General features: G+C 44.9%; 1 protein-coding gene across 1 annotated transcript in view; it reads right to left on the bottom strand.

Moving 5' to 3' along the window:
* LOC124778726 (serine-rich adhesin for platelets) overlaps positions 1-15,051 on the bottom strand; it is a 493,495-nt gene that overhangs the window by 118,884 nt on the left and 359,560 nt on the right. The window contains exon 2 of the mRNA XM_047253663.1: positions 13,056-13,336. Coding sequence (XP_047109619.1) covers positions 13,056-13,336 — 281 coding nt within the window. The remainder of the gene's footprint in view (positions 1-13,055; positions 13,337-15,051) is intronic.

The following is a 15,051-nucleotide window of genomic DNA, read 5'->3' as shown; positions in this document are numbered from 1 at the left end:
ATTAGGGACGGTGAGACAGTGAGTTCAGCGTTTATTCTATCAGAGTACAACATACTGTAGAATGGAAATCATTGCAAAATACTCCAAGTTCACACCCTTAGGACCGTCTAATGAAATGCCCTCGTTACGATTTTTTTTTAAGTCATAGTTTTCTGACTTGTTTGGTCCTGCCCGCCACGAATTCCTCTCCTGTGTCAACCTTTTCATCTCAGAGTGACACTTGCAACCTATGTTCTCAATTATTTGCTGGATGTATTCCAATCTCTGTCTTCCCCTACAGCTTTTGGCCTTTACAGCTGCCTCTAGTACCACGGAAGTCATTCCCCGATGTCTTAAGGGGGGGGGGGGGGGGGGGGGGTAGGACGTCAAGCGGGCCGACTTGGAGCAGGAGAGGCACCACAGGACATTTTAATTTCCACTGTCTATACTTTTACAAGTAAATTCATAAAACTTTGTCAGTATGACCAGGAAGGATTCAGGATTCACAGTCGTAGCAACGGAAGTTCAAAAACATAACAAAACATTTTTTTTACATGTGAAATTTCATCTTTTCACTTACTATTGGCTGCATTTGCTGCTATAGGTACACTTTTCTTCATAAGTAAGAGACACTGTTCGATGAATTTTGCACAGCATACAAACCATACTTACAGGTGTCTGAAACTCTAGAATCTATTTAATTTATGAAAAAATGAATGAGCTGTTACGTTTAAAACCTTATGTTTAGAAAAAATCAAACTTTGTAGTTAATTATCTCAACTTTTACCACAGTTTTTAATAGATTTGGAAAATTCTAGAGTTTCATACACCTGTAAATATGGTTTGTATGCTGTGCAAAATTCATCAAAGAATCTCTCTTACTTGTGAAGAAAAATGTACCCATAGCAACAAATGCAGCCAACAGTAAGTGAAAAAATGATGAAATTTCATATCTAAAAAAAATTTATTTTGTTATGTTTTTGCACTTCCACTGCTATGAATGTGAATCCTGAATCCTTCCTGGTCATGTTGACAAAGTTTTATGAATTTATTTGTTTATTTGTAAAAGTACAGACAGTAGAAAATAAAATGTCCTGTGGTGCCTCTCCTGCTCCAAGTCGGCCCGTTTGACGTCCTACCCCCCTTAAGAGGTGTCCTATCGTCCTGTTCCTTCTCCTTATCAGTGCTTTCCACATATTCCTTTCCTCTCCGGTTCTGCACAGAAGCTCCTCATTCCTTGCCTTATCAGGCCACCAATTTTTCAACATTCTTCTGTAGGAACACCCCTCAAATGCTTCTGTTCTCTTCTGTTCCGGTTTTCGCACAGTCCATGTTTCACTACCATACAATGTTGTGTGCCAAACGTACATTCTCAGTAATTTATTCCTCAAATTAAAGTCTATGTTTGATACTAGTAGAGGAATGCCATTTTTGGCAGTGCTAGTTCGTTTTTGATGTCTTCCTTGCTCCGTCTGTCATTGTTTATTTTGCTGCCTAGGTAGCAGAATTCCTTAACTTCATCTTCTTCGTGGTCATCAAACTTGATGTTAAGTTTCTCTCTGTTCTGATTTCTGCTACTTCTCATTACTTTCGTCTTTCTTCAACTTACTCTCAGTCCATCTTATGTACTCATTAGGACTGTTCATTCCATTCAGGAGTGATGTAATTCTTCTTCACTTTTACTCAGGATAGCAGTTTTATCAGCTAATCGTATCATTGACGTCCTTTCACCTTGAATTTTAATTCCATTCTTGAACCTTGCTTTTATTTGCATCATTGCTTCTTCGATGTACAGATTGAATAGTAGGGGCGGAAAACTACATCCATGTCTTGCAGCCTATTTAATCCGAACACTTCGTTCTTGCTCGTCCACTCTTATTATGCACTCCTGGCTCTTGTACATATTGTATATTACCTGTCTTCCTCTATATTTTACCCCTATTTTTCTCAGAATTTCAAGCATCTTGCACAATTTTACAATATCGAACGCTTTTTCCAGGTTGACAAATTCTACATCCACATGTATACTCCGCTAGCTACCAAGCAGTGTGTGGCAGAGGGCACAATTCGTGCCAAAGTCATATTTCCTCCCCTCTGTTCCAATCGCGGAACGACTATCTGAACGCCTCAGTACGAGCTCTTATTTTCCTTATCTTTGAATGATGATCATTACGCGATTTGAAAGTTGGTGGTAATAATATATGCTCTACATCTTCGGTGAAGATTGGATTTCGGAATTTAGTGAGCAGCGACTTCTATTTAGCGCGTTGTCTATCTGCAAGTGTGTCCCACTTCAAACTTTCTACGAGATTTGTTAACGGCCTCGCGATGGCTAAATGTACCAGTCACGAATCTTGCCGCTCTTCTTTGGACCTTCTCAATCTCTTGAATCAGACCCAACTGGTAAGGGGCCCATACAGACGAACAATACTCTAAGACTCGACGAACCAACGTATTGTAAGCTATTTCCGTTGTTGAAGGACTGCATCGCTTCAGGATTCTACCAATAAACCACAATCTAGAGTTCGCCTAACCCGTTACTTGTGTAATCTGATCATTCCATTTGAGATCATTCCGAATAGTCTCGACAAGATACTTGACTGATGTTACCGCTTCCAAAGACTGATCTTTTATTTTGTACTCGTACATTAATGGGGATATTCGCCTTGTTATAGGCAGTAGGTTACACTTACTAATATTGAGAGATAACTGCCAGTCATTGCACCAAACATTTATTTTCTGCAAATCCTCATTGATTTGTTCACAACTTTCGTGTGATACTACTTTCCTGTAGACCTCAGCATCATCGGCAAACAGTCTAAGGCCGCTGTCAATACCATCAACCAGATCGTTTGCGTAAATCGTAAAAAGCAAAGGACCTATTACGCTGCCCTGGGGCACACCTGATGTTACGCTTGTTTCTGTTGAAGTTACCCCGTTCAGGACGACATACTGCTCCCTATCTGTTAGAAAACTTTCTATCTAACCGCATATGTCATTGGATAGGCCGTAATCGCGCACTTTCTGTAGCAAGCGACAGTGCGGAACTGAGTCGAACGCCTTTCGAATTCTATGAACGTTACGTAGAAACGCTTAAAAATATTCACTTGATCCGGTCTTGGAATTTCTCAATGCTTCACAAGCGCCGCTTGAGAGAAATATACTAGAAGACGGGTTAGTGAATGTTCTAAGTGGCGTCATACGGACTGGTACGTCTCAGTCTAAATTGCGCAGCAGAACTACTGCAAAGGAGTCTACACTCCTGGAAATGGAAAAAAGAACACATTGACACCGGTGTGTCAGACCCACCATACTTGCTCCGGACACTGCGAGAGGGCTGTACAAGCAATGATCACACGCACGGCACAGCGGACACACCAGGAACCGCGGTGTTGGCCGTCGAATGGCGCTAGCTGTGCAGCATTTGTGCACCGCCGCCGTCAGTGTCAGCCAGTTTGCCGTGGCATACGGAGCTCCATCGCAGTCTTTAACACTGGTAGCATGCCGCGACAGCGTGGACGTGAACCGTATGTGCAGTTGACGGACTTTGAGCGAGGGCGTATAGTGGGCATGCGGGAGGCCGGGTGGACGTACCGCCGAATTGCTCAACACGTGGGGCTTGAGGTCTCCACAGTACATCGATGTTGTCGCCAGTGGTCGGCGGAAGGTGCACGTGCCCGTCGACCTGGGACCGGACCGCAGCGACGCACGGATGCACGCCAAGACCGTAGGATCCTACGCAGTGCCGTAGGGGACCGCACCGCCACTTCCCAGCAAATTAGGGACACTGTTGCTCCTGGGGTATCGGTGAGGACCATTCGCAACCGTCTCCATGAAGCTGGGCTACGGTCCCGCACACCGTTAGGCCGTCTTCCGCTCACGCCCCAACATCGTGCAGCCCGCCTCCAGTGGTGTCGCGACAGGCGTGAATGGAGGGACGAATGGAGACGTGTCGTCTTCAGCGATGAGAGTCGCTTCTGCCTTGGTCCCAGTGATGGTCGTATGCGTGTTTGGCGCCGTGCAGGTGAGCGCCACAATCAGTACTGCATACGACCGAGGCACACAGGGCCAACACCCGGCATCATGGTGTGGGGAGCGATCTCCTACACTGGCCGTACACCACTGGTGATCGTCGAGGGGACACTGAATAGTGCACGGTACATCCAAACCGTCATAGAACGCATCGTTCTACCATTCCTAGACCGGCGAGGGAACTTGCTGTTCCAACAGGACAATGCACGTCCGCATGTATCCCGTGCCACCCAACGTGCTCTAGAAGGTGTAAGTCAACTACCCTGGCCAGCAAGATCTCCGGATCTGTCCCCCATTGAGCATGTTTGGGACTGGATGAAGCGTCGTCTCAAGCGGTCTGCACGTCCAGCACGAACGCTGGTCCAACTGAGGCGCCAGGTGGAAATGGCATGGCAAGCCGTTCCACTGGACTACTTCCAGCATCTCTACGACCGTCTCCATGGGAGAATAGCAGCCTGCATTGCTGCGAAAGGTGGATATACACTGTACTAGTGCCGACATTGTGCATGCTCTGTTGCCTGTGTCTATGTGCCTGTGGGTCTGTCAGTGTGATCATGTGATGTATCTGACCCCAGGAATGTGTCAATATAGTTTCCCCATCCTGGGACAATGAATTCACGGTGTTCTTATTTCAATTTCCAGGAGTGTACATACCGCTCCCTGCTCTTCAACAAAATGGAATGCTCCACAGCAACGAATCTTAGTTTTCCGAATTAAGTCACGCGGGGTGCATGCAAGCCCTCTTCCATCTCCGCGGGACGCAGGATGTACTTAGCGGCAGCGAGGCGGGAGAGCGATTGTTCTTTCCTGCCGCGCAAGTTCAGTCAACTGACTGACCAAGTACTACATGTGAAAGAGGGTGAACACAAAAACATTTGATATACGACACGGGACATCGCTCTCACCGTCTCCCTAAATATCGTCTTATATTCTGTGATTACTAGTTTCAAGGCGACTGAACAGTATACACCACTTGCCACTAGAGGAAAGGGATATGCAGCAACTTCGGGTGAAGTGTGAAGAAAATCTCCCTTATAACATGATGCATGATGACTCACTCATATTTGCGCAGAATTTGAGCACTGCAACGGACCCAAGACCCCCGCTTGCGCAAACAGGAGTACATAAAATCCCATGCACTTGCGACCAAGTATAAATAGGAACTATAAAAAGGGGTATTAAAACCCGTCTTAAGGAACACACGAGGAACTGTACCCTGGGCAAGGAGGATAAATCAGCAGTAGCAGATACTGCACTGGTACCGGGGAACCAACCAAATACGTTTCTCTGACACTGCGGTTTTAGCAACGTCTAATCATTAACACGGTAGGACGTACAGAGGGGGCATAGAAATTCAAAACCACAAAGACAACTTTAACAGGAGAGAGGGAGGACTCAAATGAGACAAGTTGTGTGCCTTACTGCTAAATAGAACAAAAACTGCCAACTCTTCCCCCCTACAAGCTCCATAGCAATCGTCGGCGTGACTCCGCGATCTTACGCAGTGGTCTGATGACGTCACGATCCGGCCGTTGCTCGGACACATACCGGGTGGTTATGATTAAAGTGCAGCTGCTCACGGAGGTCCAATTGAGTTGCAACTACCGTATGACAGCGAAACTTGGTACATATGCTAATGCGGAACCGATTTACGTTGGCAAGAAAATTAGTTACAATTTTGGTCACCAGGTGCAAATTTGAGGCCGTACAACATGTCGTCGACGTCTCCGGCGCTCATATTGAACAAGTTGTGTAAGCGTCTATTAATAATAAAATCAACATTACGGCTATCTCACTTTTTTGAATTTTTCTTCTCACGTCCCGTACCTAATGAATTATAATACATATGGTAATTTCTGTATGTTTTTCTTGCATTCACTGTGCCAGATTTTCACCTGGTGGACAAAATTGGAACTATTTTCTTTCAGAGTAAATTGGCTCCGCATTAATGCTTAGAATATCCACGAAGTCTCACTACCATACCACAATTATAGTCCGCACTGGACATCTGAGAGTAGTCTCACTATAATTATAACTTGCCGGTATAAACAATTCGGCTTGCTGAGCTTGTCTGAGACTGTAACTGATTTCTGAGTATTAAAGTTCCTGACGATGTATCCAGCAAGAGGAGGAGACCAAACGTTGTGCGGTGAATTATGCCTTGAACCGCGGCCTAATGCCCATAAAACAAATATCAGTAATAACGCAATTACCGGCCGTGAAAACCTTCAATCTACACTCATTATCTTTCTGCGATTACATATCTTAGAACATCTGTGTCATCTTGCGTTCTTTGAAATTTGTATCTTCCGGGTTGTATCTAACTATTGTCCCTCGTTCTCCATGGAAGTTTTGGCTGACGGGAAAAGGGTACGCAGGTCCTTATGAAAACGTTTTAGACAATAATATGTGACAACAGTCGAGAACCGAGTATGTGTTCTCAAAATAATATTTCTGAGTGCAAAACAAGGATCGTTGCACAACGCTGAGACAGAAATATGATGGATTTACTTGAGTGGCCTGCTCAATGTCCCATCGTGAACCCGAGAGAGAATTTTTGGGATGTTCTAGAGCAGAGGTAGTCAAACTTTTTACCCACCGCCCATTTTTGCATCACTGTTAGTAATAAGATTTTCTAACGCAAACCCACAGTAACGGTGACTTGCAAAGTAGGAAAGGAAGTTTATAAAATTTATAAAGCAGATTTACAGCAAGTTAGAGAATATGATAATAATTACTTACCAAATGCTTTATACCGAAATACTATGAAAAACTGATCGGAATGTTTTTAAAAACCCTACCGCCTTCCGCCCACCAAGAAAGTTGGAACGCCCATTAGTGGGGGGTATGGACCAGGTTGACTGCCATTGGTGTAGAATGTCAGCTGCATGTCGGACGAACACGCCGAAAACCCGGAAACCACTGGATAATGGAAATAACTCCGCAATCAGACTGCCTGCGGATTCATCCTCTGCCATATGGCGTCTACATCTACATGGTTACTCTGCAATTCTGCCTGGCAGAGGGTTCATCGAACCATTTTCATACTACTTGTCTACCATTCCACTCTCGAGTGGCGGATGGGAAAAAGGAACACCTAAATCTTTCCGTTCGAGCTCTGATTTCTCTTATTTTATTATGATGATCCTTTCTCCCTATGTAGGTGGGTGTCAACAAAATATTTTCGCAATCTGAAGAGAAAGTTGTTGATTGAAATTTCGTAAATAGATCTCGCCGCAAAGAAAACCGCCTTTGTTTCAGTAACTGACACCCAAACTCGCGTATCATATCAGTGACACTCTCACCCCTATTGCGCGATAAGACGAAACGAGATGCCCTTCTTTGCACTTTCTCGATGTTCTCCGTCAATCCTACCTGGTAAGGATCCCATACCGCGCAGCAATATTCCAGCAGAGGACGACAAGTGTAATGTAAGCTGCCTCTTTAGTGGGTTTGTTGCATCTTCTAAGTGTTCTGCCAATAAAGCGCAGTCTTTGTTTCGCCTTCCGCACAATATTATCCATGTGGTCTTTCCAATTTAAGTTGCTCGTAATTGTAATTCCTAGGTATTTAGTCGAATTGACAGCCCTTAGACTTGTGCAATTTATCGTATACCCAAAATTTATCGGATTTCTTTTAGTACCCATGTGGATGACCTCGCCCTTTTCTTTGTTTAGTGTCAATTGCCACTTTCCGCACCATACAGAAATTCTCTCTAGATCATTTTGTAATTGGAATTGATCGTCTGGTGATTTTACTAGACGGCAAATTACAGCGTCATCTGCAAACGATCTAAGGGGGCTGCTCAGATTATCACCTAGATTATATATGTACATCAGGAACAGCAGAGGGCCAATGACACTACCTTGCGGAACGCCAGATATCACTTCCGTTCTACTCGATGATTTACATGATTTACCGTCTATCACTACGAACTGTGACCTCTCTGACAGGAAATCACGAATCCAGTCACACAACTGAGACGATAGTCCATAAGCAAGCAATTTGATTAACATTCGCTTGTGAGGAACGGTATCAAAAGCCTTCTGGAAATCTAGGAATATAGAATGATCTGAGATCCCTTGTCGACAACACTCATTTCACGGGAAAAAGAGCTAGCTGTGTTGCAAAAGAATGATATTTTCAGAATCCGTGTTGGTTATGTATCAGTAAGTCATTTTCTTCAAGGTGATTCATAATGTTCGAGTACAGTATATGCTCCAAAGTCCTACTGCAAATTGAGGTCAGTGATATGGGTCTGTAATTCAATGGGTTACTCCTATTTCCTTTCTTGAATATTGGTGTGACCTGTGCTACTTTCCAGTCTTTAGGAACAGACCTTTCGTCAAGTGAGCGGTTGGATATGATTGCTAAGAAAGGCGCTATTGCGTCTGCATACTCTGAAAGGAACCTGATTGGTATACCATCTGGACCGGAAGACTTGCCTTTCTTAAGTGATTTGAGTTGTTTCGCAACACGTAAGATATCTACTTTTATGCCACTCTTGCTAACAGCTGTTCTGGTTTCGAATTCTGGAATATTTACTTCGTCTTCTTTCGTGAAGGAATTACGAAAAACTGTATTGGTTACGGAACCGTATGCGATCAGCACACCGCTTTCGCGTCGGCTTTCCAGTTCTTTAAGCCGCTAAATCTCATTCGAGTTGCTCGTCAACTGGCCACACGATGCCGAGTGCAGTCCGTTCCAGTCCTCCCACCACAGAAAAATAATACCGGGCACTGAACCTAAGCCCTCCGCTTGGCAGTCAGATAGGCTGACCGGCGAACTACGTTGGATACCATGGTCAAAGAAGAACAAGAACAAAGTCTGTCTTCAGTGAGTCATAATTCTTGTCCTGAATGTCTAACGCTGTGACAATAACAAAAGGAGCTTCTAGACTCTAGTAGGGCGACTTTGGAGCGACCAGCGGTGGGTGATATTCTTGGTCATAAGTGTCCGTTCAGTTTCGCTGTACTGCTGACGCTGCGCCAAGGAATGTAAGAGTCCCTGTGCTGTCACTGCGACTTCGGCAGCAGTCCCCGTCATAACAACAGTACTAAACGGATTAAAGCCACCCAGGAGCGGTATAAAGGGCGTCGTTCTTGAGACACCAACGGACACTTCTCGAGAGGGCTGAAAGCGGTTAACGAAAAAAGTAAGAGGGTTGGGAATACAGCACGGCGCCGAAGCCCGTCACCCGACCCCTCCATATTTCTCGTCTGAAAACCCGCCACCGACGTGAAAGAACAGCTTAGCCCCTCCAATTACAGAAGCTTTGAACTCGCCGCAGCTTCTACAACGGCCCGCCACCTGCCCTTGGATATCCCACACCAAAGCTCCTGCCGCATCTCTCGAGCGCACAGTGCCACCTCCGGACGTCTAGTCCTTTCTTAGCAAAACCGCCCGCCGACCTTGCGATATCATCCGCTGTTCTGCAACACCACAAGAATGCGGCGTACCGCTCCCGTTACAGGATCGGCGAGAACTGCCGCCGTGGGAAGAAAGGCGTGTCCTTTTTTTCACAACAGCTCAGTCCACGGCGTTTGTGCATGTATAGAGCTAAGGCGGAGTAGAATCTTGCTGCAAGTTTCGAGATATTGATTCAGATTTTGCATTCGAACGTCAAAAGCTAAGGCGGAGTAGAATCTTGCTGCAAGTTCCGAGATACTGATTCAGATTTTGTGTTCGAACCGTCAATTAATTTGCATAGATGTCTTATAACACGTCTAGGTAAGATCACGGACTAGGATTGGCTATACAGTGAGTATAGCATGCTGCATATGTCGCCGTCATCAAAGAGGCATTGTCATTTCCTGAATATATTTTGTGCCAAGGCTGTAATTTTAATATTACATGCATTTGGACCGTTTTTCAACATTCGTCTATTAGCAAAAGCAATGATGAATAATTGCTCGTATGACGGATACAAATCGAAATACGTAAAATAGGGAAATTACTAAGAGACGCTTTATATGCTGAAAAATATCTACGCTGTGTATAGTAACGAATTAATACGAGGGTCACTCCAAAAGAAATGCACACTCCGGTGTAGAAAAATATCCGTTACCAGTCACAGTAAAAGGTTATTTATTTGTCACTCGACCGGTTTCGGGCTTTCGCCCATCCTCAGGTGTTTATACATTCATTTACATGTTTATACTGTAACACCTCGTACAATTGCGACAGTTAACCACCCATTACCATGGGAAAATGTATCGTTCAGATCAATACTGAAGTTTAATCTACATCCACAGAAGACAGCGGGTCCATCTAGTAGTGAATGTGCAGCGACAGATTTTATAGTATTCTTCTTCTTGTCAGCAGCAGATGTTGTCATTTCAACGTCTTCTATTGTTTTATATATTGTCTGTCTTGCACGGCGACGGTATCTTCTGTATGGCAAGACAGACAATATATAAAACAATAGAAGACGTTGAAATGACAACATCTGCTGCTGACAAGAAGAAGAATACCATAAAATCTGTCGCTGCACATTCACTACTAGATGGACCCGCTGTCTTCTGTGGATGTAGATTGAACTTCAGTATTGATCTGAACGATACATTTTCCCATGGTAATGGGTGGTTAACTGTCGCAATTGTACAAGGTGGTACAGGTGTACCCAATGTATCAGGACTTGAAAGATGCCATACAGAAGATACCGTCGCCGTGCAAGACAGACAATATATAAAACATTACCTGAGGATGGGCGCAAGCCCGAAACCGGTCGTGTGACAAATAAATTATCTTTTATTGTGACTGGTAGCGGATATTTTTCTACACCCGATAAAGGAACAGTCACGGAGTTCGACAGCATCCACTATGGATAAAATTCATTTCATGAAATGCACACTATTTTTGTAAAAATACAGTTTTCATTCTGCATATGTGAAAGTTTTGCAATGTGTAGATACATTCTTCTCGTTTGTTTTCAAACTTAGCTGAACCTGTTCCCGTGAGTGTCGCCGTCACAGCATGTCTTCCAAGGTGGCTGCTACACTTGACGTTCGTCAGAAGCAACGTGCTGTCATAGAATTCCTGTGCTGTGAAAACCACAACAGGTTGAAAAAGATATATGGAGATGCTGCTGTCGATCGCAGTACAGTTAGTCGGTGGGCAAGCAGATTACGCGATGAAAGCGGGCACGGCAATATCGAAGATTGTCCTCACAGCGGCAGGCCTCGTACTGCACACACTCCAGACGAATTGCTGCAGAGTTCTACCTAACTTGTTGGAGAATGCACCCTCGGCTGTTCGTGAGAAGATAGGGATACAACATAAAGGTGCACCGCCTTAATTCAGTATGGATGTCCGCAACAGTCTCAGTGTTGTATTTCCTGGTCGCTGGATTGGAAGTGGAGGTTCTATTCCATTGCCTGCGAGATCAACTGACCAGACTCTCCTTGGTTATTTCCTATCGGGATATCTAAAGTTATTTGTATATGCGACCGCAGTCGATACGGAGATGCAATTAGTTTCCAGAATTGCAGCTGCCTGAGATGTGATTCGAATCACACCGTGAATATTCGTGGGAGTGCGGCAGAATCTTGTTCGCCGATGACTGTCAGTTTCAGGATGTTGTGTAAGATACAGTACGAATGGTACGTTCATTGTGTCAGTTATGGAATTTACAGCTAACTCAAAAATGGCTCTGGTCACTATGCGACTTAACTTCTGAGGTCATCAGTCGCCTAGAGCTTAGAACTAATTAAACCTAACTAACCTAAGGACATCACACACATCCAAGCCCGAGGCAGGATTAGAACCTGCGACCGTAGTGGTCGCTCGGTTCCAGACTGTAGCGCCTAGAACCGCACGGCCACTCCGGCCGGCCTACAGCTAACTGTTGTTGTTGTTGTTGTTATTATTATGATCTTCAGTCCTGAGACTGGTCTGATGCAGCTCTCCATGCTACTCTATCCTATCCATCTCCCAGTACCCACTGCAACCTACATCCTTCTGAATCTGTTTAGTGTATTCATCTCTTGGTCTCCCTCTACGATTTTTACGCTCCACGCTGCCCTCCAATACCAAACTGGTGATCCCTTGATGCCTCAGAATATGCCCCACTAACCGATCCCTTCTCCTAGTCAAGTTGTGCCACAAATTTCTCTTATCTCCACTTCGATTCAATACTTCCTCATTAGCTATGTGATCTACCCATCTAATCTTCAGCATTCTTCTGTAGCACCACATTTCGAAAGCTTCTATTCTCTTCTTGTCTAAACTATTTATCGTCCACGTTTCACTTCCATACATGGCTACACTCCATACAAATATTTTCAGAAACTACTTCCTGACAAATCTATACTCGATGTTAGCAAATTTGTCTTCTTCAGAAACGCTTTCTTTGCCATTGCTAGTCTACATTTTATATCGTCTCTAATTCGACCATCATCAGTTATTTTGCTGGCCAAATAACAAAACTCTTTTACTACTTTAAATGTCTCATTTCCTAATCTAATCCCCTCAGCATCACCCGATTTAATTCGACTACATTCCATTATCCTCGTTTTGCTTCTGTTGATGTTCACCTTGTAACCTCCTTTCAAGACACTTTCCATTCCGAATGGACAACTAACGTAAATAAAAAAGGACACATTAACATGATTTTATTCCTATTATCTTCTTAAGTTGACTTCTCCGATCCCAGTTTCTTTATCTCAAATTGTTCAATGGAGAATCCTCAACGTCCTGTTAAATTTTTGCACGCTCTTACGAAAACACCCTTTACGTATTCTAGCTGTACCAGTTCCACTCCCAGGCAGAAGACATGGGTTTTGTAGTAGGAACTCTGAGCAGTATACTGTAATGTGTAGAATCTGAGAGGGGTTCCATCAGGCCCCGATGGAAATCAGAAGCAAAACAAACAGTACAACAGAGTGAAGTACAAGTAAGTGACACAGCACACCTCACACAGTAGTGAGGGCTAACTGACGTTGGCTATAACCAGAAACAAGTGACTACCGGCCGAAGTCATCCGACTTGTACCGACTGTTGACTGGTGTAGCGCACCGGAGAGAGAGCCTGTTTTGTGTACTCACGGTGCGCGTCTCGATGTCGATGTCGGCGCTGCGGAGGCGCGCGTGCCGGCGGCGGCGCTGTCCCAGCACGGGCGTGCAGAGGAAGAAGCGCGAGCAGCGGCGGCCGTCCTCGCGGTGGCGGTCCAGCTGGCGCATCAGCGGCACGGGCGTGCGCGCCGCAGACTCGTACAGCCGGCGCACCGCGGCCGGCCGCGTCTCCGCCGAGAACAGAGCCTGCGGCGCGTCGCGGCGCGCAGCGAAGTGCGTGGTGCGCGCGCTGAAGTCGCACAGGTCGCCCTCCGCTGCAACAGCAGAGCACGACACGCGGTCGTCAGGCGAGTGACACTCAGCTCGTCTACTTACAGTCTAATCACACCTAGCACACAAAAACAAACATTCAGCACCAACATACAAACACAGACACACAAAACAAAGCCACACAGCACACAGGCACACTGAAATTCCTTCACCAGGGAAGACGAATGGAATATTCCAGAATTTGAAACACGAACAGCTGCTAGCATGAGTTTCTTAGAAGTAGATACCTTAGGGGTTGTGAAGCAACGGGCAAGCCTTCAGGTCCAGATTGTATACCGATTAGGTTCCTTTCAGATTACGCTGATACAATAGCTCCCTACTTAGCAATCATATACAACCGCTCGCTCACCGATAAATTGGAAAATTGCGCAGGTCGCACCAGTGTTTAAGAAGGGTAGTAGGAGTAATCCATCGAACTACAGACCTATATCATTGACGTCGGTTTGCAGTAGGGTTTTGGAGCATATACTGTATTCAAACTTTGTGAATCACCTCGAAGGGAACGATCTATTGATACGTAATAAGCATTGTTTCAGAAAATATCGTTCTTGTGCAACACAGCTAGCTCTTTATTCGCACGAAGTAATGGCCGCTATCGACAGGGGATCTCAAGTTGATTCCGTACTTCTAGATTTCCGGAAAGCTTTTTGACACCGTTCCTCACAAGCGACTTCTAATCAAGCTGCGCGCCTATGGGGTATCGTCTCAGTTGTGCGACTGGATTCGTACTGGATTCGTTATTTCCTGTCAGAAAGGTCGCAGTTCGTAGTAATAGACGGCAAATCACCGAGTAAAACTGAAGTGATATCAGGTGTTCCCCAGGGAAGCGTCCTGGGACCTCTGCTGTTCCTGCTCTATATAAATGACCTGGGTGACAATCTGAGCAGTTCTCTTAGGTTGTTCGCAGATGATGCTGTAATTTACCGTCTAGTAAGGTCATCCGAAGACCAGTATCAGTTGCAAAGCGATTTAGAAAAGATTGCTGTATGGTGTGGCAGGTGGCAGTTGACGCTAAATAACGAAAAGTGTGAGGTGATCCACATGAGTTCCAAAAGAAATCCGTTGGAATTCGATTACTCGATAAATAGTACAATTCTCAAGGCTGTCAATTCAACTAAGTACCTGGGTGTTAAAATTACGAACAACTTCAGTTGGAAAGACCACATAGATAACATTGTGGGGAAGGCGAGCCAAAGGTTGCGTTTCATTGGCAGGACACTTACAAGATGCAACAAGTCCACTAAAGAGACAGCTTACACTACACTCGTTCCTCCTCTGTTAGAATATTGCTGCGCGGTGTGGGATCCTGACCAGGTGGGATTGACGGAGGACATCGAAAGGGTGCAAAAAAGGGCAGCTCGTTTTGTATTATCACGTAATAGGGGAGAGAGTGTGTCAGATATCACACGCGAGTTGGGATGGAAGTCATTAAAGCAAAGACGTTTTTCGTCGCGGCGAGATCTATTTACGAAATTTCAGTCACCAACTTTCTCTTCCGAATGCGAAAATATTTTGTTGAGCCCAACCTACATAGGTAGGAATGATCATCAAAATAAAATAAGAGAAATCAGAGCTCGAACAGAAAGGTTTAGGTGTTCGTTTTCCCGCGCGCTGTTCGGGAGTGGAATGGTAGAGAGATAGTATGATTGTGGTTCGATGAACCCTCTGCCAAGCACTTAAATGTGAATGGCAGAGTAAT

This window comes from Schistocerca piceifrons, chromosome 1 (assembly GCF_021461385.2).
Source record: "Schistocerca piceifrons isolate TAMUIC-IGC-003096 chromosome 1, iqSchPice1.1, whole genome shotgun sequence".
NCBI classification, from domain to species: domain Eukaryota; kingdom Metazoa; phylum Arthropoda; class Insecta; order Orthoptera; family Acrididae; genus Schistocerca; species Schistocerca piceifrons.
This window is presented reverse-complemented; position numbering and strand designations above follow the sequence as displayed.